Source organism: Anarrhichthys ocellatus, unplaced genomic scaffold, assembly GCF_004355925.1.
Source record: "Anarrhichthys ocellatus isolate YVR2014 unplaced genomic scaffold, GSC_Weel_1.0 scaffold19, whole genome shotgun sequence".
In the NCBI taxonomy this organism is placed as follows: domain Eukaryota; kingdom Metazoa; phylum Chordata; class Actinopteri; order Perciformes; family Anarhichadidae; genus Anarrhichthys; species Anarrhichthys ocellatus.
In genome coordinates, this window is record NW_022280049.1 from 5,578,215 (window position 1) to 5,598,669 (window position 20,455).

Sequence of the window (20,455 nt, forward strand, 5' to 3'; positions counted from 1 at the left end):
TTGTTTTTCAGCTCAGGTACCACAGTTTAGAAATCACTGGTCGATTCAATGAAACACTAAATAAATAAAGTGATCCGAATATTGAGTTGCATTCATTTCAAGTTGAACCATGTTGCTCGCGTTCAAGCCCAACATTTTCTTTCATCTCATTTAATTTCCATTTATTTTGCTGTTAATAATCAGTCACTACGTCGTCCCTTGAGCGGTAGAAGATCTAATAGGAGAGGAGTGGATGTGACTTTGTTCTGATTGTTTTCTGCTTGTTTTTTTTGTTGTCTTTGGCATTCGCACACACTCGGGTATAATTTTAACACAGATGGCACACCGTGGGTACCTTCACTTATCATGTCTACCAACATAGAATGGTGTTTGTAATATGTTCCAGAATTATTTCAGCAATCACAATGCTGTAAACAAATGGGTTACAGACCAAATGGAGGTTTAATAATTAACTGTAGAAACTATCAATATCTTGAAATCACTGAACAAACCGATATGCCATTACAAGCATATTTCTTCCTCCTTAAAGTAGATCATTCTGCCAAACAATGGTGCCGTTGCAGTACTTAAGCAGAAGGTAATGTGAGGCCATTACAGAAATAGGGGCATAATATGCTGTAGATTCAAATTGTGCCATAAATAATAGAACTGCTGCTCTAGATGTTACATATGCAGAGATTAATTGTAGTAACAAACCATATTTAGGCAAGAGAAAATTAACAGAATCATCACAAGGGAAACAAGCAACGACCGTTGGTTCTTAAACTCCACAATCTTACACTGATTGTACGTATTGTGTTTATCATCAACTGTTAAATCTCTCCTGTCCGTGACCATTATGTTTTTACTTCCTAATCCACAGGTGGCGTTGATTGCCTCCGACAATCACAGTAGGAAACTATAACAAAAACAATATAAAACATCATATTACCTCTCTCACAACAATCTCTAGTTTTCTCCATCATTCGGGTGATTTTGACAGCAGGATTTAGAAATAAAACAAACTAATAACTTATTATTTTTAGTACTCGTACACAACAGGGGCACGGTTTATATTAGGCCTGCATATTTATATTGTTTACTTAATACTCTTCATTCAATAAGAACATTGAACAAAGGCTGAACATGATGTTCAATGTGAATTTTAAAAACTTAACAAATCATTCAATTATTTTATTGTTATATTATATTTACTGAGACAAAAATTGATCAACCAATTGATTTTGGCAGTCACAATCTTGTTTTTTTTGCAACCAGTGAACGGAGTTGACCATATTTGGAGTGCGTAGGAGTGACGTAGAGACGCAGTATACAGCTCTGGAAGCGACCTGTCAATCATAAGGTAGCCCCGTCCTGAAGCATGCTCCATGATGCTCTATTTTACTCTAAGTAGGACCATCATTCACTAAATAAAAATCATGCTGTATTGAAGACGACATAAAACTAGCGATTGAGACCATAAACTCCTGTTCATAATTTTTACTGAGGTAATGAATCAAGTGAGAAGTATAGAGTCATTTCCTCAAAGACAATCAGACTTCTATGTGCAACCAGAGGAGTCGCCCCCTGATGGCTTCACCTCTCAGAACCGGAGTGGGCGGAACTCTAAAGCATTTCTCCTCCACTGGGCGGGGTTTTTCATATCTAGCTCACTCTTGCTTGTTTCTACAATGTTGCCGACCCCATCTTTAAGTTTAGGACCAATTACTCTGAAAACTAATGACATTCCTGACCTCAGCTGCACTTGCTAATCAATTTTAGCATACTGACAAAACATTAGATTGTTGGAGTATATAGTACACACGATTGTTAGCTACTGTACTCATCATCAGCATGTTAGCATCGTCACTGTGAGCATGTTAGCACGCTGGTGTTAGCATGAGGTAGAGCCTCGCGGAGTTGCTAGCATGGCTGTATTGTGTATGTGTGTTATTATAACTACTTATTCACTAATGTTACTTACTACTGACGTAAAGGAGTTGACTAAGGTTACTTCTTCCACCACTGCTACAGTAGGTACAAACCTTGATACAGTGAAAACGTTATGGACATTCAAATGAAGAGATTCCTTCGTCTATTAGCTACACATTCAGACGATCTTACTTTCACTTGGGGTTTTTTTTTGTGTTCGTTTTTTTATCTCAGAGCGGCTCCTGTTTGACATTCTTTGACCTTTGTCAACAATTGGAGGGGCAATGTCACTTTATCCTATCTTCAGACAATCAATTCAGTTGGAATGTAGCACGCATGTAGATAAATGTTTCACTTTTTATGGATTGCATCGCATTTAAAAACAAGGTTCGGTAATTCTGCCACCAATTTTAAAATGTCCTCTCTTCTTTGGGTGTTAGATGCACGAATAGAGGCTGAGTGATAAACAGTTTGAGCATGTGTAGGAGTGGGAGTTCGTCTGTGGGTTGTTTGATGATCCAAAAGGCAGTGTCCGTGCAGGCAGCAGATAAGGAGAGCAATGGAGCAGAGAGCATCAAACCTCAACTCACATCACAGCCCGTACTGGACATCAATCTCCCAGCCAATTATTTCTTCAGTTTTTTTTCTGGATTAAAAGCTTGACATTTCTTTTCCTTTCTTTTCTTTTTGCAACTGTACTTTGTCAAAAGTTTCTTTCTCTTTCTTCTGCTCTCATTAACTACATATATAATTATTTTATATCTGTGGATGTTGCTGCAACCAAAAGTTATACAGCTATCAGTTGTCTGCAAAACAACCAATGATTAGTTGATAGGCATGTGTGCATTATGTGCACACACTGTTTCTGCTGAGCAGAATGAGCTGCCAACATCAGACTTTATCTACATCAATGAGAAAAAGAGAGGGAACTGTTTGCACAAGACCATGCGCACATACTGTGTACACACACTGATCTATACAAATAACGTAGAGGTCGACATGCACAAGTAAACATATACTGTATTCACAAACACCCTTAAATTGCTTACATAATTGTTGTGTTTATATTCTTTACTGATAAATGTGCCATGTGTTTATTTGACCGTGGGGGTCTCCCTCACAAGCCGGATCCTGGGAAGATAACCATCGCAGGCCGTAACCGTCACACAGTCCTCTGTGGAAAATACGGCTCATGGGGTTGAGAGGTGAAAGGTCAGGGTTGGGAGCCGTGCTTCCTCTCTGCTGGTCAAGACAAATCTGAACGAGCTCTGGACAACATGACAGAGTCCAGTCTAACATTTGTTCTCAGAACATAATCATAGCCGCTGCTTGTGTGGGATACTGTAATGAAGGGGGCCCCACATGTGTAAGGGACCCTTGAGAATGGCGAGATGAGGCTATACTTAGCGTCACATCTTGTCTCCAACACTGAGCCCCAGGAGCTTACAGCAACAAGATGTCCATGAGAGTGGAAAGGGTTGCAGGGAATTTAAACATTCCAACTCTCTCTCTCTCTCTCTCTCTCTCTGCTCTGTTCTATTCTGATCTGAGTCAATATGTTCCATGTGGTTGTGTTAATGCTGTCTGTCGGTGGATAATGAGTCCAGGGCACAAGTTTTTTCTGGAGTTCTTTCTGTTATTTATTTATTTTCAACAGAACATTTGCCAGTGCCCGTCTAAAAAAACATCACAGCAACACCAGCCCACAAGTCCCTTAACCCCTCGACTCAAAGCAGCAGCACACACTGAAGCTCCGATGCCACAGGATGCCTGGCTACCATGTGTGTTTTCATCCCATGTATAACAGGAAGGAGGATGAGAAAGTATTGGCATCGTATTGATCCCTCTCTTTAGTTTTTCTCTTACTCATGCTCACACACCAACACACAGAGTCCCAGGGGTCACGACTCTGGTCGACCCCGAGCAGAGTTTATGAGGTCCGGGGAGCTCCGGTTCCTCCGAGGGGCCGTAAAGAAGCTATAAAGATGTTAACAGATAGCCTGGTCCTTCGCTACGAACGTTGTGTTCACACAAATGGGCAAAAACATGTGGCACCAAAAAGTAGCCAAAACACAACGTCACCGGTTCCTCAAGAGAATCATTTCTATTATTACTATTTGTCCATTTTTACTGTACGTGTGTTTGTGATTGTCAGTGTCCCAGCTTTTGTTTCAGGAAACAATGACTGCATCACTTGGGGCCACATATTCCAGCAGTTACACAACTTGTTCTTTACAGATGCTGTTCTCACTTAAATGTCTACAGTATGAGTCAGTCTCTGACTTGGTACAACTTGGTTCAACTAATTGAGTAAATTGTAGCACAACATGTTAACAAGACTGAGGGGCTATGCACAGGCACAGTGGTGCTTTGAGCTAAACACTAATGTAAGCAAACAAGCTCACAATGAAAACATGCTGGTTTTTGGCGGGTGTGGTGTTTGCAGTGTTCACTATCTTAGTGCAGTGTTAGCATGCTAACATATACTAATTAGCAATAAACAAAGTACAGCTGATAGGAATGTCATCAGTTTTGCAAGTATTTGGTTATAAAACACATTGATATTAATATATATATATATCAAAATGAACACTGAAATATAATACAGAAAACTTAATACAGGGAAAAGCTTTATGTGTAGCAGAATCTAACCAAAGTCAAATCTCTGTGTGCACAGCTGATCTCAGATCAGCTGTGCACACAGAGTCACATGAATGGTTTCCCTGAAGATAAAAGGCTTTTATGTGATTTAGGTGCGATTGAAGATCAAGTCAATCTCCTGTTCAGCAGCTAATTGTGTGATGACTTTAGAGCTACACTTTCATGTCCTTCATTTCTAATGAGGCTTTTGGAGGAGTTTGATGATCATAATAGTTGTTTTTGGAAGGCGCCTTTTCCGTCTCTGATATTACTTGCAGAGCTTTGGGGCCGAAGACAAAGTTCTTTGTTTGCAATGTTGTTATGAATTAGAAGTTACGTGCTTGTGTGACAAATGTTTCAAGCCTGTTTGTGTTAAGCACTTACTGTGCAGGACAATAAATAACACAACTAACTAAATATAACTGACAAATATGAAGTTACTTGACAAAGCACAACATTAAATCATGAAAAATATAGATTTATTTTGGTTCTAAACTGGACCATTTTTTGACGTCATAAAATGGAACAGCAATAGTGCATCTTATAATTATTACCAGCACATGTGCAGTACCTCCAGCATACCTACGCAGTGGGATAACCTACAGGAAATAAACCTGCATGCACTCATGATTGTGAAAGTTGTCGCACAAAAAAGCTAATAATTATTAAATGACACATACCGAGAGAAAAATTCACAATCTGCCGTCTGAGGATGAAAAGACTTGTAAACAGCTGTAGGTTTAATGTTTTCCATGTTTCCGTCTTACATAAACTGACTCAGCTCTGGAGTTGCTGCTTTGCAATTTCTGTGGAAATATAAATTATGTGGGCCGAAGAAATGAGAATAGAAATGTTGATGAAAGTCTTGCAAAATGAACTATTTACTAGTGATACAGAGCGTCTGTGGATCTGAATGAGATAGGAGGTGGCAGTGTGGGAACGAGCTTTCTCCTGCGGCCTGGCTGTGGTCTCTCAGCTGCGTGTGCTGTACAGGTCTTCATCCTCGGGGTTGGACTGGCCAAAGTCCTGTAGAGCAGGGTCCGGCTTGAAACCGGAGCCCCCTGGAGGGCAGCAAGAGAAATGCAAGAAAATCTCTTGTCACAAGCACAGTAATATTACATGTTCAACTTTAAGGGATTAGGATAGTCCAGACTGACAATAAATCCATAACAATCCACTAAAATAACAACAAAACCCATGTGAGAATCAACGAAAAATAAATAATCTTAATGAATTAGAGTACCAGGGTCACAGCCACAGTGTCCCGTCAATCATCTGTGATCGTACAATACCAGTGAACTAGTTTTCACTACGATGGGCTTTGATTCTTACAAAGACACACCACATCTCTCCCTCTGGAAGGACCAGGATGCCGAGTGACCTGGGTGTGCTGGGTCTTGTGCATGTATTTTCTGTGGAGACTGATGCTAATTGGAGTAAACAGACGGATTCTGCTTAATTTTTGTTCCCGTTCAGTCTTCAGTAAAACTCCTGCCATGACATAGTTGAGTCACACACCAAAGTTACGGCTACGCAGGTTCAGAAACACTGGTGAGATAGGCCTACTTTACGGTTCGGCAAGGTAGACAAACATCTATACATTCATCATGATGTTTAGATATGAAAAACATTGAATTATTTTACTATTCTATCTCATTGTACCCTAAAATAACTTGAGAAAGGCCCCCAAAAATATGTAACTCAACTGGACACTACATACTTCCTGTGTACTTCTACTTTTAGTTCAGAGTAAACATAGTACATTTACCTGAGAGAGAAATGTTGCTGATTAAAATTTGACTCAAAAAATATAACAATCCAAATACAATGTATTATTATTTAACTTATTTTAACTATCCAGCATCATGTTAGAATTGAAAGCTCCCCTTTGATGTTACATTTAAGTTTATTGTGCTGATAAATCCTCTTTCACTTTGAATTACTGTGTGGTATTAATAGTTTTACTGCAGGAAAAATAATCAAAATAGCCGTCCTAACCCTAACCGCTGCCAATACCAACATTCACAGTTAGAGAAAAGGTGAAAAGTAAAGTAGGTTGGCGTTCACCAGGGGCCCCCAAATCACAAACTCTGCCCCTGATAAACACTCCCAACATCGGTGAAACACTTAGAGGAGGTCATTTACAAATATTAGATGCTTGATTTGGCGTAGCTGCTAAACTGTGATAGAGCATTGACTTAATCAGTGGAGGCATTTAGCTGGCGGTAACGTGATTATAATTTTAGTATTAAGTCAGGCCGCAGGAAAATACAGTCTGTTGTGGACGTGATGTGATGTTTGACTTTCTCCCGCATGTGTAGATTCTCCATTCACTGTCCCTGTGACATGTTACTGGGGGGGGAAAAAAAACACCCAAGTCACAGCTTTACTTAAGGTGAAATTTGCTCCAGTTCAGTTCTGCTTCCATCTGCTGGTGTTGACTCCAGGGACGTGAGGAAGACTTCAGGTCTAAAGGGAACTGAAGTCAATGAGCCGCAGTCTGCCCGCTGCGGACGGCATGCTGGACTCAGAGCCCTGAAGCTCCGCCCCCAACCGCTGAACAGAGCGCTGTGTTTGTTTATTCAAGGTTTATTATTATTATTGAACTGCCCAAATTGCACCAAATTTGACGAAGAACTCCCTTGAGTCTCTAGAAATACACTCAGCAAATGTAGAGTAGACGAACGATTCTCGAGATAAGCGACATACAGATAAACAGGCAGGCATATATAGTAAGAGGTAGAATACAGTGTTATGGGATCACTGCATCGTAACATTGTTGCTCTGGTCAGATTAAATACAGGCTGCCGAGAGGGGTCCAGCAACACGTTTTCAAACAGCATATAATCAAATGTTGACTCCGCTAACATTACATCAGATTCCTCTCATGGTTTATTTGGTGAATATCATTCTTTGCGATCCAATAGAAGACTCCCACAGGTTATGGTTCAGTTAATAGCAGAAATCATTCTCTCCTGGATTTGTCAAACTGGAATGTTTTTCTAAGGACTTCAGAGCTCTGGTGAGACAAATTTCACTGGAAACTGGCGATCTGTCTGGAAAGTGGACACCACGCGAACTAACAAGCACCAGACCCAACACGTGTAGGTAACTTGGAGTTCAGGAAATTCTCAGAAGAGGAGCAGTGCGTGTATGCTTGTGTCTCGATGCCCGACTCTCGACCCGGAGCAGTTCACTGTACCTTGGCTGTTTTCTGGTGCAGGCTGTTGAGGTGGTGTGAGGGTCTCCTCCACAGCAGCAACTTGTGGTGGGTCAGTTAACTCCGCTGATTCAACAACTGGCACTGTGGAGTCATATCAAAATACAACAGAGCATCAGCAGCACGTACATGAACTGATGCGTTTCCACCTTTATGAAAGCTATTGTAACTTCATTATAATATTATTATAATATAGTAACAACATCCTCAGCAAACGTTCAGCAATGTTCTCAGCAACCTCTTGGCAGTTTACAAAGGATTGGTGTATTGTACTCGACGGTCCAGTACAATAGTTTGAGGAGAAACAGTGGGTTTCCAAGAGCACTTTCTGTTCTTTGACACTACGGGCAGAAAATGTATCGTACCTGTTGGCTCATTTGAGGCCTTTGGAGCTGGTGGTTCCTCAGAGGAACCAATGGAACCGACTTCAGCGGCCTCCGCCGGGACAGCGGCCTCCGCCGGGACAGCGGCCTCCACCGGGACAGCGGCCTCCACCGGGACAGCGGCCTCCACCGGGACAGCAGACTCCACCGGGACAGCAGACTCCACCGGGACAGCAGACTCTACCGGGACAGACTCCTCCACCGTGGCAGACTCCACTAGAGAAGCCTTTAACGTCTCTGGTTCTAAACTTGGCGTGGGCTCGGCTGGGCTGGCGTCAGTGGAGATATCTGCTGCTTGTTTTGTGCCCGAGGGCTCCTCACTTTCAACAGATGCACATATTTCTTCAGAGGTGGCCTTTGTCTCTACTGGCACTGAATGGGCCACTGGATCTGGACAGGAGAGGAAATACGGCAAAACCAGCAGTAGCAGCCTTTGTGTTACACAAAACAGACGTAGACAGAGAAACAAGCAGGCAGAGATCAACATCTACCATACCTGTGTCGGTCTCTGTTGGGGTCTGGTCGGGGTGAATCTCTGCGAGTTCTACTGATGACGGCTCCTCTGTTACGACAGCAGACTCATCAGAGGCAGGAACAGACTCGGCTGACTCAACCTCCGTCTCTGGGATTGCAGAGCTCTGGCCTGAGCCGGACTCTGAGGCCTCCTCAACTACTGCAGCTGTCTAACGTGGACAAAGAATCAAATGGATTCAAATGTGTTTAACGAAGACTTGCATACATTATTGTATATCAAATTACGATTATGGATTTCACCATTTCATTAATCACACCTAAACTGTACTCGTCAGTGACAGAAGAAACACATTACGTTTATAAACCGAATAAAGCACTACCCAGCCTTCAGAACATTTCAGTTCTAATAGATTAGATTAATTACACTGAATGGAGAGGAGGGGGGGGGGGGGGGACGTAATTGCATACATTAGCATTTTATATTTTAGGCATTTAGCTGACACTACGGAGTGATTGCAGTGAGTTTTATTTGAAGATAAAGATCTCCAAGCCACGACGTATGAAGCGCAAAGAGCCAATAACAGAAACAATACACCAGTCATAAAATGGCAACTTACTGGGAAAGGACATTGATTACAACCCTTTTGAGATGCATGAGGGATTTTTTGAGAAGGTAGAAAGTGTAGACTGGAAATTCATTTAGTGGAAAGGGAGTTACCATGATCTGGGTTGAACCGCTGTTTTGGTTTTAGTCTCTCTCGCACAAACACACACACACACAGTGAAAACAGCTTTACAGTACATTGTACTTAATAGTTGCTGGTTACATCTATATATAATGTTCAGAATGAATCTTTTCAGTAACTCAATGTGATTGCCAACCTGTGGTTGTGAAGCAGCAGTCTCTTTGATGTCGGGGGACTTGGAGCTGAGCAGTGAAGACACTGCAGCGCTGCTCCTCTGTCCCACAGCATACACCTTCTTACCCGTCACCTCGGTAGCACAAGAGATACTTAGCGTTAAACGTTTGTTACTGGCATTAACAACAGGTCAGCATTTTTTTTTTTTTTGAAAGTAGGGTACCTTGAGCACAGCCACTGTCTGAGCCGGGTAGCACACTGATGCTCCTGCACTCATCAGGCCCAGTGGAACGGCTAACCTCTTGAAATGAGAGCCTGAAATAAAGTTTAGAATAAAGAATGGAAATCAATCTAACTCGGCACAGATTAAAACCTGGAGCCAAACACAATCTGTGCCTGCTTTTGAGAAATGTCAGTTAACCGACTCCCCACAGAGAGAGTATAAGACTGCTGAGAAAAAAACGGAAACAGAAACTCAACTTCACGCGTTTCTTACGAGTTGTGCTTCTTTGTTGAGGTTTTTCGGACTAAAGTGACAAACTGTGGTCTGCAAAAAGCTGGTAACCTGTGACAGCTGTCTGTGAGACGATCGTACACGCACCTGCTGTATGACAAGGATGTTGTGTTTTAGAAAGGGATTGAGCCTAAGTACGAGACTCGTGTGCTAAATTAACACGGCATGTATTATTTATACGTTCAGACGTCCACATTCTGGGTGGCATGGTGGATAAACACGAGGATTTACTACGTACAGCTGTTACTACCTCGCAGCTGCACGGCAAAATGTCATTCTAAGCTAAAGAGAACCTGAGCTAGCTTGCATGCTACTATGATAGAGCAAGGGACTCATGGCCGATCCTTTTGTATTCATGCAAAATTACCAGTTTCTAATAAAATACTGATACATCCAAGTACGAGTGTAGATTTCCTGTGATGAAAATTCTTACAGAACCAAGAGTTATTTCCCAGAATGAATGGCACAAAGGGAAATACCCCATGGTTCCCTAGGAAAGGAAACAATGCAAATTGTATGCAGTTTGAAAAATATGATGAGTTATATGAGCATATGCTTAAATATCGTTATGAGTGATGGGACTCTATGTGAACATTTATGTAAATACACAAACCACATGTTTAACTGTGGTTTGTGCATTATACTACATAACTTCCCCTTCTCCGTTCTCTACACTGGCTCCCTGTAACAGCTCGCATCCAGTTTAAGACTCTGGTGCTAGCCTACAGGGCAGTGAAAGGAACAGCTCCTTCCTATCTCCAGGCCATGGTCAAGCCCTACACACCCCAACCGACCACTTCGCTCTGCTGCCTCGGGGCGACTGGTTGTCCCGTCGCTCAGAGGTCCCTGCGGCCGATCGACCCGGTCACGGCTTTCTTCTGTCCTGAACCCACAGTGGTGGAATGAACTCCCCACTGACGTCAGGACAGCAGAGTCGCTGTCCATCTTTCATCAGGCTGAAAACTCACCTCTTCAAGAAGTACTACCCAGAGCCTTCCACTCAGCACTTATTGTATTCATACTAGTTTGTTGCACTTATTGTATTGGTTTGTTTCTGCACTGTACTTTTGCTCTGGTTTATGCTCTTAGATGCTTGTTTAAAAAAAAAAAAAAAGTAGATGCACTTATAACTTCTGGTGACTAGTAGTTCTCTTGAATACCTATGTTGAATACACTTAGTAAGTCGCTTTGGATAAAAGCGTCTGCTAAAATGACTGTAATGTAATGTATACTATCATATTGTTGTATGCACAAATAAATAGACAGATTAATAGATGACAGAACAATCGTTCCCAGCAGGCCTAAAGTGTTACCGGTTACCTTTCCGTGCCAAGAACATGCCAAGCAGGCCGGCCATGGTGACCGTTCCCAATCTGGGTAGAAAACCCGGTGGAGGGTCTTTTAAGTAATAGTACACATCTGGGAAACACAGGAAAACAGTAAACATGATGAAAAGCATGCACAATCACAGCACAGTGAACTGTGTGAGATAGTGTAATGTAACCTTACATGCTGTAACATCAACACACCAGGTCATAAAACAGATGACTCTGGTACACTATGTGAGATGTTTTTCTAGGGTGTCAGTACAAACATGTGAGTTCAGGGCACTGGTTTACTATATGCATTTGACTCACCTTCTCCTCCATAATATATACCAACACTTCTTGTTCTCACAGACACACAAGCGCCCTGCAGGGAACACATGAAGGAGCTGACGTGAACCACGACAACAGGCCATCAAGAACACATCTACATCTGAGTCAGTGTGAAGTGTTTTTTTTTTTTTTCCCTCATCTTCCACAGTATCAAACTGCCAAATCTCCTTGCAGCAAACCTTGCAGCTGCTGAGTTCACTGCATGAACACTATTTCCTGTCTGACTCCTGAACTTTGCTGTTTGCAAAGTCGTGCCTGCACAGAGCACTCGCAGCATGTGGGATCGTGCTCTGAAACCACCAAAAAAAAAATCAGGGTTGGAAAACTAACACTGCAGGTGCAAGATAAGACTTCTTCGATATATCAAAGGGTTGTTCTTTCTCGGGTTTTAAGTGTTAAGACAGAATGTGAAAGTATGCGTGACATCTGCAGCAAGTGGTGTCTGTGAAGTCTAATGTGTTCTCATGTACCGCTGTAAATACACAGCGAAATGGAAATACCTTGACAGCCTGGACCAATGGTAGTAAGCTCTCTCTTGCTGTAGTCAACCCACTCTGGATGACACCCGGCCTCTCTGGAACAAACTGGGCCTGGGCAGACTGCGGCAGCGGGCTGTAGATGTTCAGCTGGGGACAGAGGCAGAGTCAGCACGCAATTGTGAAGAGTTTTTCTCATATCAGACCTCCCGACGCTTTGGGACATCCATACCTTCTCTCGAGTAACCAGTCCATCAGCGGGCACTTCGCTCGCTGTGTACACACGGATGGAGGCTATGCCCATCACCGTCGGGACGGCCACCATCACCACCTGGGACACAATGAGAATGGATGCACCGCTAACTTTAGTATCCGTCAACACACAGACACAAATCACTGCTGGGCAGATGACTCATGAGGACCAGTGGTAAAGATAGTAGATAATGTATGCATGTAAACGTGGAAAAAAGACAATGTACAAATACTCCTTTAAAAGTAAAGGTCCTGCAGCCATCATTTCACTGAAGTAGGAGTGCATAAGTAGGACAATAGTACATTATTAAAGCGTCTAAAGTCACTCTCACACATTGCTTTCCCAGTGTTATTCTTATATGATTACATATTTATGGACTAATATTAAAACATTGACACGTATGCTGCACCTAAATGTTGCAGCAAGGTCAGCTGGAGCTCATTTTAATGACTTTGTGTACAGTTGGGCACGTTAAACTACAACATGCGTCATATTTTGAAACTGTACTTAAATACAGCGCTTTAAGTTTGCGTGTTTAGCTACTTTTCACTGCTGTAGTCAGCGTGTTTATCAGCCACAATATGTATGAGGTGACTTACAATAAGGTCACATGTGGCGTTAAGTTATACCCAAACCTTCACGAGTGTTGTAGATAACATACAACCTACGCTAAGCTAACCTACGTTAACTGTAACGTCTCCTCTGACTGTGTTAACAGCCTTTCAAAGGCAAACGAAGCAACGGCTTACATATATCATAATATCATATCATAACAGATAATGAACGTTACTGTTACACTGCTGTCAGCTAGCTAATGTAACGTTAGGTATACGCCGTCTAGTTAGCATCGACTCCTCCAGCGAGGCTAACACAGGAGACACTTAGCAAAGCGATTTTCATGCAGCATAGTGTTTAAAGTCTGGAAAGTGAGTCAGTCCAAGTTGGCATTAACGACCCCGGGACGGCTGACGTGGACTATACACCCGCTCATTCATTAAAAATATACTTTGACGAAGAAGAAATGTCATGCATTCACCTTGGCCGCCATGACAGCGCTCCTCCTCCTCCTTCCTCTTTCGGCTCTGAGGAGCTGCTTCGAGTTGCTCAAACCACGGTCAGCTACTGCCACCTAGTGGACTGAAGAGGCTCCTGCAGCAGCTTCGTGCTGTGGTTCAAATGCCAACGCACCTCCACATTTAAGGCGATTGTGCAAGATATTGTGGTGTATTAGGGGCAAGGCAAGGAGGGCAACTGTCCAAGGCCCCAGACACAAAGGGGCTCAAAAGCTGGTAATCTAATCAACTGTAAATTTGGCATGAGTTAAGTAGAATAGTAACTGTGGTGAGTCTGGTATTATTTTTGTGGCCATATCTTGTTTCTGCTATCGTGTCTCAAAATCATTTTTTATTGATGTGATCATATGTTACATGTTCCTAAATTAAGTTTATTCAAATTACCACAAACCACCACACATTAAGTATTGTTTGAGCATAGTTGAGTGGTTGCGATGGACAATGGTGACTCAGAGTGTACAGGCACATTGCACAGAGGGCAGTAGGTGGAGGTTCAGAAAGTCAAGTTCTGCCCAAATAGGTTAATCTAGAATAAAATGGATGCCCTGGGCGGATGTATGCATAATAGTTTACTTGTCTACAACTCTTTAGATGGATGCTTATGAGGAATGAGCAGGTAAGGGTCCAGCTGAAATACATATTAGCTGGTGCAGGAAAAGACCATATTTATGGCCTCCTGGTTTTATGGGATGACCATACAGAACACGCTGTAATGCTGTTTCAATAAATCCAAGAAAGGGTACGCATATACAGATCATAGCTCATAGTGCAGAGGATTCAGTTTATTGAAGTCAAAGTTTAACAACTTAAGTTTACAATCTGTATTTTTTGTAATATATATTCATATATATGAAACCAAAAAAGGCTACTTTAGGAAGAATAAATGTCATTTTCTTTCTTTTTTAATATCATCTTTAGTCAGTTTAATGTACAGAATAACAGTAAGCTAATATTATCCTTGAAAAAGAGCAATATGTTCCTTTTTTAATGTCGCAGTGCAACTTACATCTTACACACCTGTGCAATGTACCATGAGGTGTACACCCCTGAAAGAACACACAGTGGAATCTCCCTTTTCGGCCTGTTTCTGCAGGTCTACACACACAAAGATCTGGGGAGGGATAATACAGTCTGTGCCTACAAATCATAACTCGCACTTCCTTATCTACAGTATGTCGCCTGCTCAGCGGAGCGGCGGTTGGAAAAAGAAGACCACTACAGATGGGAAACAGAGAGAGGCCTGCAGACTAAAACTGTATCGTAGCTCTTCTGCAGCTATGTGTGTGTAGGATCGCCAGTATAGTTAGTCCATTGTTGCCAAAGAGAGGGTTGGGAGGCACAGGGAAAGTGCTTGCATCATTTAGTTTCTTTGTGGTACTCTCAAATTAACCATTAAAAAAAAACATGACCTATATCTCTGGGGTGTGTTTTGATATTTTTACGACAGTGTGACATGATGAAAAAAAACCTGAACCTACACTCAAAGAACTCCAGTCAAATATGAAGAATAAGTACAGATAGTGCTGGATGCAGCAGGTGCTACGCATGTCTCTCAGAGCCTTCGACACTGGGGGGCACCGTTGAGTCCTTGGCCTGACGTTGCAGATGAAATGATTCATCCAAGTTTCACAGACATTACAGACCATTTAGCGTGGAGGTCTTTAACTGCCCAGTATCGACCATATGCTTAGAGGGAATGTCGAAAATAGCTTTCCTTTTTAGAAGTAACTGTACTGTCGTCTCTCAGGTAAGATTCCTGAAGCCTTTGGACACGTGTCAGTCTCTCTATGTAAACCAAAAACATCAAATTGAAACCTCCTAGCAGGATGCTAAAGGAGGATCTGCATCAGAGTAAGTAACTGAGCAGCACAAATGCCTGCCGCAGTTATTGTACAGTGTGTGTCTTCAAACACTACCTAATGGAAACAGAAGAGTACTTCAAATCTATGAACATACAAATAAAAGCTCATTCTTCAACAGTACTTTTTGCATGTATCATGCGCTACAAGTCTAATTATCTTGCAATCATGAGCTGAAGATAAAAAAAAGAGAGAGGGGGGGGTAAAGAGCACAAATGATCCACAATAATTTACCCTGTCCAATCAAATCAGTCCCAGGACTTTTCTCATGCAACACATCACCAGGAGAAGGGTCAGCCGGGATGTAAAAACTGGCAATCAACTGTCAATTATAGTGGTTGTTGTTGTTGTTGTTGTTGTCTGCCTCCTAGTTGTTCAACTGCTAAACACCCTGCATCTACAGAGTGAAGAGGGGGACACTGCAAAACCTTGGCATAGAATACATCATACTTTACATTATATCTATGACACAAAACGTAAATAGATTTATATATTCTTCTATGTTTAAATATATTTGTAGACTGTACACAAATCTTTAGAAAATGAGACGGCAAATGCTTTTACCTGATATTTTGAACAGCAATGGTAAAGAGGCCGATGAGACATAGACCCTGTGATGCAGCCAATGAGATATAGAGATATAGAAAGTGCATTCTTTGTAGTGAGTGACTCCTTTGAAAAGAACTCTCTAGCTCTTGCATTCGCTGTTTCAGAATAAAAAATAAAAAAAACGGATAAAATGCCTTGCACCCACGCAGATACATACGCTCTGTCTTCCCTCCGCTACCTCTAGAAACATATCACAGTGGTAGTGGAACGCAAACATTTACATCAGTATACACAGCAGTATACACATATACACAAGTCTTTGACGACTAGAGAGCGAGAGAGGAAACAAAGAAACAAAATAAGAAAATAGAAGGAGGAGATGGACAGAAACACAGAGAGGAAAAGAAAGAGAGGGAGAGAGAATACAAACTATCAGAGGAGCCTCCTTCTGTGGATAAAATTGTGTGTGTGTTTTTTTTTTTAACAGTTCACAGCTTGAAATAGTGTGCAACTAGCCGACACAATGGTTCCTCAATGCTTGTGACGCTTGCTTTCATTGGCTCCCAGATGGAACCAGATGAAGCCGCATTGATGGCTACCTTTTCACAGTCTTATACTAAAAGTCAGCGCTCTTACTTTCCCCACACTGTCCCGTCTGTAAGATCAGCCCGGAATAACAAGTGAGGTCCCTGTAAATCAGCGAGATATGCAGTGAGAGAAAAAGAAGAAGAGAAGAACGGGGGAGAACTGGTGGCTCTGGGTGCAAAGTTCATCAGTACAAAAGTACAGTGCTGTGGTGAAAAGGATTCTCCTCTGTATTGCTGCTACATAGCTCCCCCTGCCCCCCTAAAATCAACAGGAAAGAAAATAGCAAAACCGAGGGAATAGAAAGGAAAAAACGTGTTCAAAAGTCTCCTTTTTTTCCATTTTGCTCGACAAGCGCATGGAGTTTATGCTGAGTTCCATAGACAAAGGAAGATTAATGCTTTCTGTTCAGGCATGCAATAGGCACCCTGTGGGGTCCTCAGGATTATCAAAAGTTCATACACGCAGGTCTCAGACTGTTCCCTCTATGATATTTACACATCTTACAATATGTGTGTGTGTGTGTGTGTGTGAGTGCGTGCTCCGAGTCGTGACGACTCAGTTGATGTAAAGCTCTCTGTGTTTGTGTGAGTGAGTGTGTGTGCGTCAGTTCAGTCTTTGCTCGCGCTATCTTCCTCACACGTGTGTCTCAATGAAGGAGTGTGTGTGGGTCATGAGCGGCACGGCCAGCGGGGAGAGGTCGTCCTGGCCGTTGGTGCCGGGACTGAGCTGGCAGATGTCTGTGTAGATCTCGCCGTGCCACTGCTTCCACTCTCTGAAGGTCTCGGAGCACAGGCCAGGGTCCTCCAGGAGGGCACAGATTACCGCCAGCTCGGACTCTTTGGCCTGGGGGAGCGAAGAGACACATTGAATCCTCACACATCTAATTCCTCTGTAAATCCCTGACTCTTTGTTGTGTTTCTGACAGAATCCTCTGTTTTTGTGCTACCTTCAAGGTGCTGCGGAGGGCTCGCACCCGGTGCAGCCTGTCGTTGAGCAGAGGGTCCCTCGCTCTCTGCGTGAAACAACGTCGAAACTCCTGCCTGCTAGAGGGTTTTGGCTCCCCGAGGGCCGTCACGTTGGCTTGCTCCAGGGCCCGGTACAGCTGCTCTAGCCCGTCCGGCGGCTCCGGCTCACGGCCCTCTGACACCCGCCGCTCCCTTCCCTCCGACACCCTCCTCTCTCTGCTCTCAACTCTCAACTCCCGCAGGTCCGAGACACCCAGGAGAGGGCCGGTAAGAGTCAGGTTCACTGCTAGAATGACACAATGAGCTTCAATTGGATACACAGCGGTGGGTTCAATGTAGAGCTGGTTGATGATGGTTGACTGACTATTTTGGTGTTTTGGACAGTTGGTAGAAACAAAACAAGCAATACACCTTGGGCTCGGGCTCACTATTTTCGGGCTCACTATTTTCTGACATTTGTTGTAGGCTTGAGGCCCAATGATTTCCAAACTTTTGTGTTCGTGCACCTGAATAACAAATACTGTTGTAACAAGACTTACCACAGGTTGGTTTTCACTTGAATATTTTTGGGATGCTTTAAGAGGTACAGCTACAGTTTTAGTTCTAGGAAACAATTTAATATTGTGCGGCAGAATTTGACATTTTAGTATTTATGATGATCATCTTGTGACCCCAAAGATGTTGTGTCAATACCCCCAGTTTGAGAATATTACAATTTGAGATACTATATATAATACTATATATAATAATAATATGATTTCCATTTCATGCCACTTTATAAATGCTCTTCACTACAACTCAGAGATAAATTCTGACCTCTAAGACCAAAATCAGCAGTGGAAAATATAATCAGTTTAAAATCATTTTTATAAGCAATTTTCATAAAATTAATTAAAGTCATAAAGTATCAAGCTGATAATGTTCAGTGTTTTATAATACTACATATCTATGCAACATTTAAATGTTTCTCACTCACAGGGGCCTGTTTTCTGCATCATGAGGAGTTTTACTTTTGATACTTTGGGAAAACTTTGCAAATAATAATTTAACTTCAGGAAGATTTTCACAGGAAGACTTTTACAGTATTTTACAGTGTGGTATTCTTACCTTTAAGTAAAGGATCTTAATACTTCTTCCACCACTGCCTGAATGATACCGTCTTAGCCACAATACATTTATAAGTAGGTTATGCTGTCTGTCTCCTCTACCCCAACATCCTGTGTAACATGATCTGCCCGGGTCCACTCTCACCCCTGAGCCTGTTTACGTGACTTTCTAATATAGGTACTTAGTTAGTTGCAGTAGTGTACGTTCTGAGATAACACTGTCTTAAATTAAAGAAATCATAATGTACAGCACACTATTCTTATTCTCTATATCTCATTAGCTAGTTAAAAAGTCTATTCCTCTGATGACAGATAGACTTTGTCTTGCGTTTGCAAGGGTTTGTGCACACTACTGCTTCTTTCCTCGTACACAATAGATAGTGTGTCATTTCCTTACCCTCCTCACCCTCTAGTATATCTGCAGCCTGCCCCTCCGCCTCCTCGTCCTCGCTCCTCTCCTCCATATGAGCCGAGGTGTGTAACAGCTTTCCTGGAACGGGGTCCCTGTTCCTGGGCAGACTCTGGCTGCGCTGCTTGTGAGAGCGTCGGTGTGAGTGGCTGTGCGTGTGCGGCCCTCGCTCCAGAGGGAAGGGCCCGTCCCGCTCCCTGTCCCTCTCTGCGGCGTGGTGTCTCCGTACGGGCAGCGTGGCCTGCCTGCGTCTCTCGGGGGACATGCCCTGTCTGCCCAGACCTCCGTACATCCCCATCTCTCCAGCCATGCTCCCCATCAGGCCCCCGTAATCACCCTCCCCCGGCGCCGTCTGGAGGAAGTGCAGCCCTGCGCTGGTCAGAGGGGTCTCTATGAGATCCTGCCAGGAGCGCCGCTCACGATGGGTCGAGCGGCAGCCGGACGAGTGGGTGCTGGTGCTGCCTGTGCCCGTGCCCATGCCCATGCCGTCTCCACGCTGGTCCTCGGCCGAGGAGTGGGAGTGCGTGGACTCGCTGGAGAAGTGTCGACCGTGCTTGGGCTCCGGGAAGGGGCTCGAGGAGTTGACCTGGAAAGGGAGAGGGGAGGTGGAAGAGACCATCTGCGGAGGGATGGGGGAGGTGGAGGCACTCATTGATGGAGGGAGTGGGGACGGAGTGGAGCGCATGAGGCTCATGGAGCTGACTGAGCGGGGCAACTGGTCATAACTGTGAAGGAAGTTAGCCTGAGGGCCGAAAAGGGTGTGCGAGGTGGACAGGTTGGTCAGTATGGAGAGGAGTGAGGAGGGATGCATAGAAGTTGACAGACAGGTGATACACGGATACAAGGAAAATGTGACCCGCAAAACAAGGAGAGGGAGGATGTGTGCAAGGAGGCAAGGAGGGAGAGAAGAAGAAAGAAGGACAGGCAAGAGGGCAGAAATAGAGCAAAAGATGAGCGCAAAAAAGCAATGAGATGGCAGAATGACTGACATGGCTGCTGTATGGCTCAACATGGTACCAATGCCACCGGACCGTTATGCACATGTCTGAACATCCTCTGAGTAAAAGTCTCTTTCAGCATTATGTTATCTTTCAGAGATGTAATGAGCAGTGGCATTTGTCGCCACCTAGAGGTCAGATTGTGAAGAAGTTCTGGCAGCAGATTAAAGACAAGTGATGTGTCTTGGCTGCTAACAGAAGCAGATACTCACAGTCTGATGTTTTATTAATGCTGAGAGCTCTGGTCTATGCAGCCCAGAAAACTGTGGGGCTTTTAGGAATAAAATATTCTTTCAGATTCAAAGATTATGTTGAGTATGTGTGTGTCTGTGTGTGTACTTACTGATGGCGTGCGGTGATAAGTATCACAGAGGGATGAGAGTCCCTCCTGTTTGAGCGTCATCGAGCCATCGACCTCGTCTTGATCGCTCTCGCTCCAGTAGTCTGGTTTTGAGATAAAAACAGACAAGAGACACACACACACACACACACACACACACACACACACACACACACACA

General features: G+C 43.3%; 2 protein-coding genes across 5 annotated transcripts in view; both read right to left on the bottom strand.

The window, feature by feature from the left end:
• Positions 1–3,526: 3,526 nt before the first annotated feature.
• Positions 3,527–14,375, bottom strand: apool (apolipoprotein O-like). 2 transcript variants are annotated; one of them, XM_031857667.1, is made up of 12 exons: positions 13,426–14,375; positions 12,369–12,467; positions 12,161–12,286; positions 11,640–11,694; positions 11,323–11,421; positions 9,712–9,803; positions 9,511–9,621; positions 8,651–8,837; positions 8,347–8,544; positions 8,137–8,310; positions 7,754–7,855; positions 3,527–5,612 (listed from the first exon to the last, which is right to left on the bottom strand). In XM_031857667.1, exons 1-12 carry the CDS (start codon positions 13,435–13,437, stop codon positions 5,524–5,526), a joined length of 1,344 nt encoding a protein of 447 aa, XP_031713527.1. In that variant the 5' UTR covers positions 13,438–14,375; the 3' UTR covers positions 3,527–5,523. The 2 variants fall into 2 exon arrangements, with proteins under 2 accessions (XP_031713527.1, XP_031713526.1); XM_031857666.1 differs by having other exon boundaries at positions 8,137–8,544.
• An 89-nt stretch (positions 14,376–14,464) lies between these two features.
• LOC116389186 (connector enhancer of kinase suppressor of ras 2) overlaps positions 14,465–20,455 on the bottom strand; it is a 67,496-nt gene continuing 61,505 nt past the window's right edge. For 2 of the 3 annotated variants that reach the window (XM_031857665.1, XM_031857663.1), the window contains 4 exons: positions 20,280–20,380; positions 18,927–19,524; positions 17,405–17,709; positions 14,465–17,301 (listed from right to left, as the gene is read on the bottom strand). In XM_031857665.1, coding sequence (XP_031713525.1) covers positions 17,092–17,301; positions 17,405–17,709; positions 18,927–19,524; positions 20,280–20,380 — 1,214 coding nt within the window. In that variant the 3' untranslated portion in view covers positions 14,465–17,091. The remainder of the gene's footprint in view (positions 17,302–17,404; positions 17,710–18,926; positions 19,525–20,279; positions 20,381–20,455) is intronic. The other variant, XM_031857664.1, reaches the window with a different exon arrangement.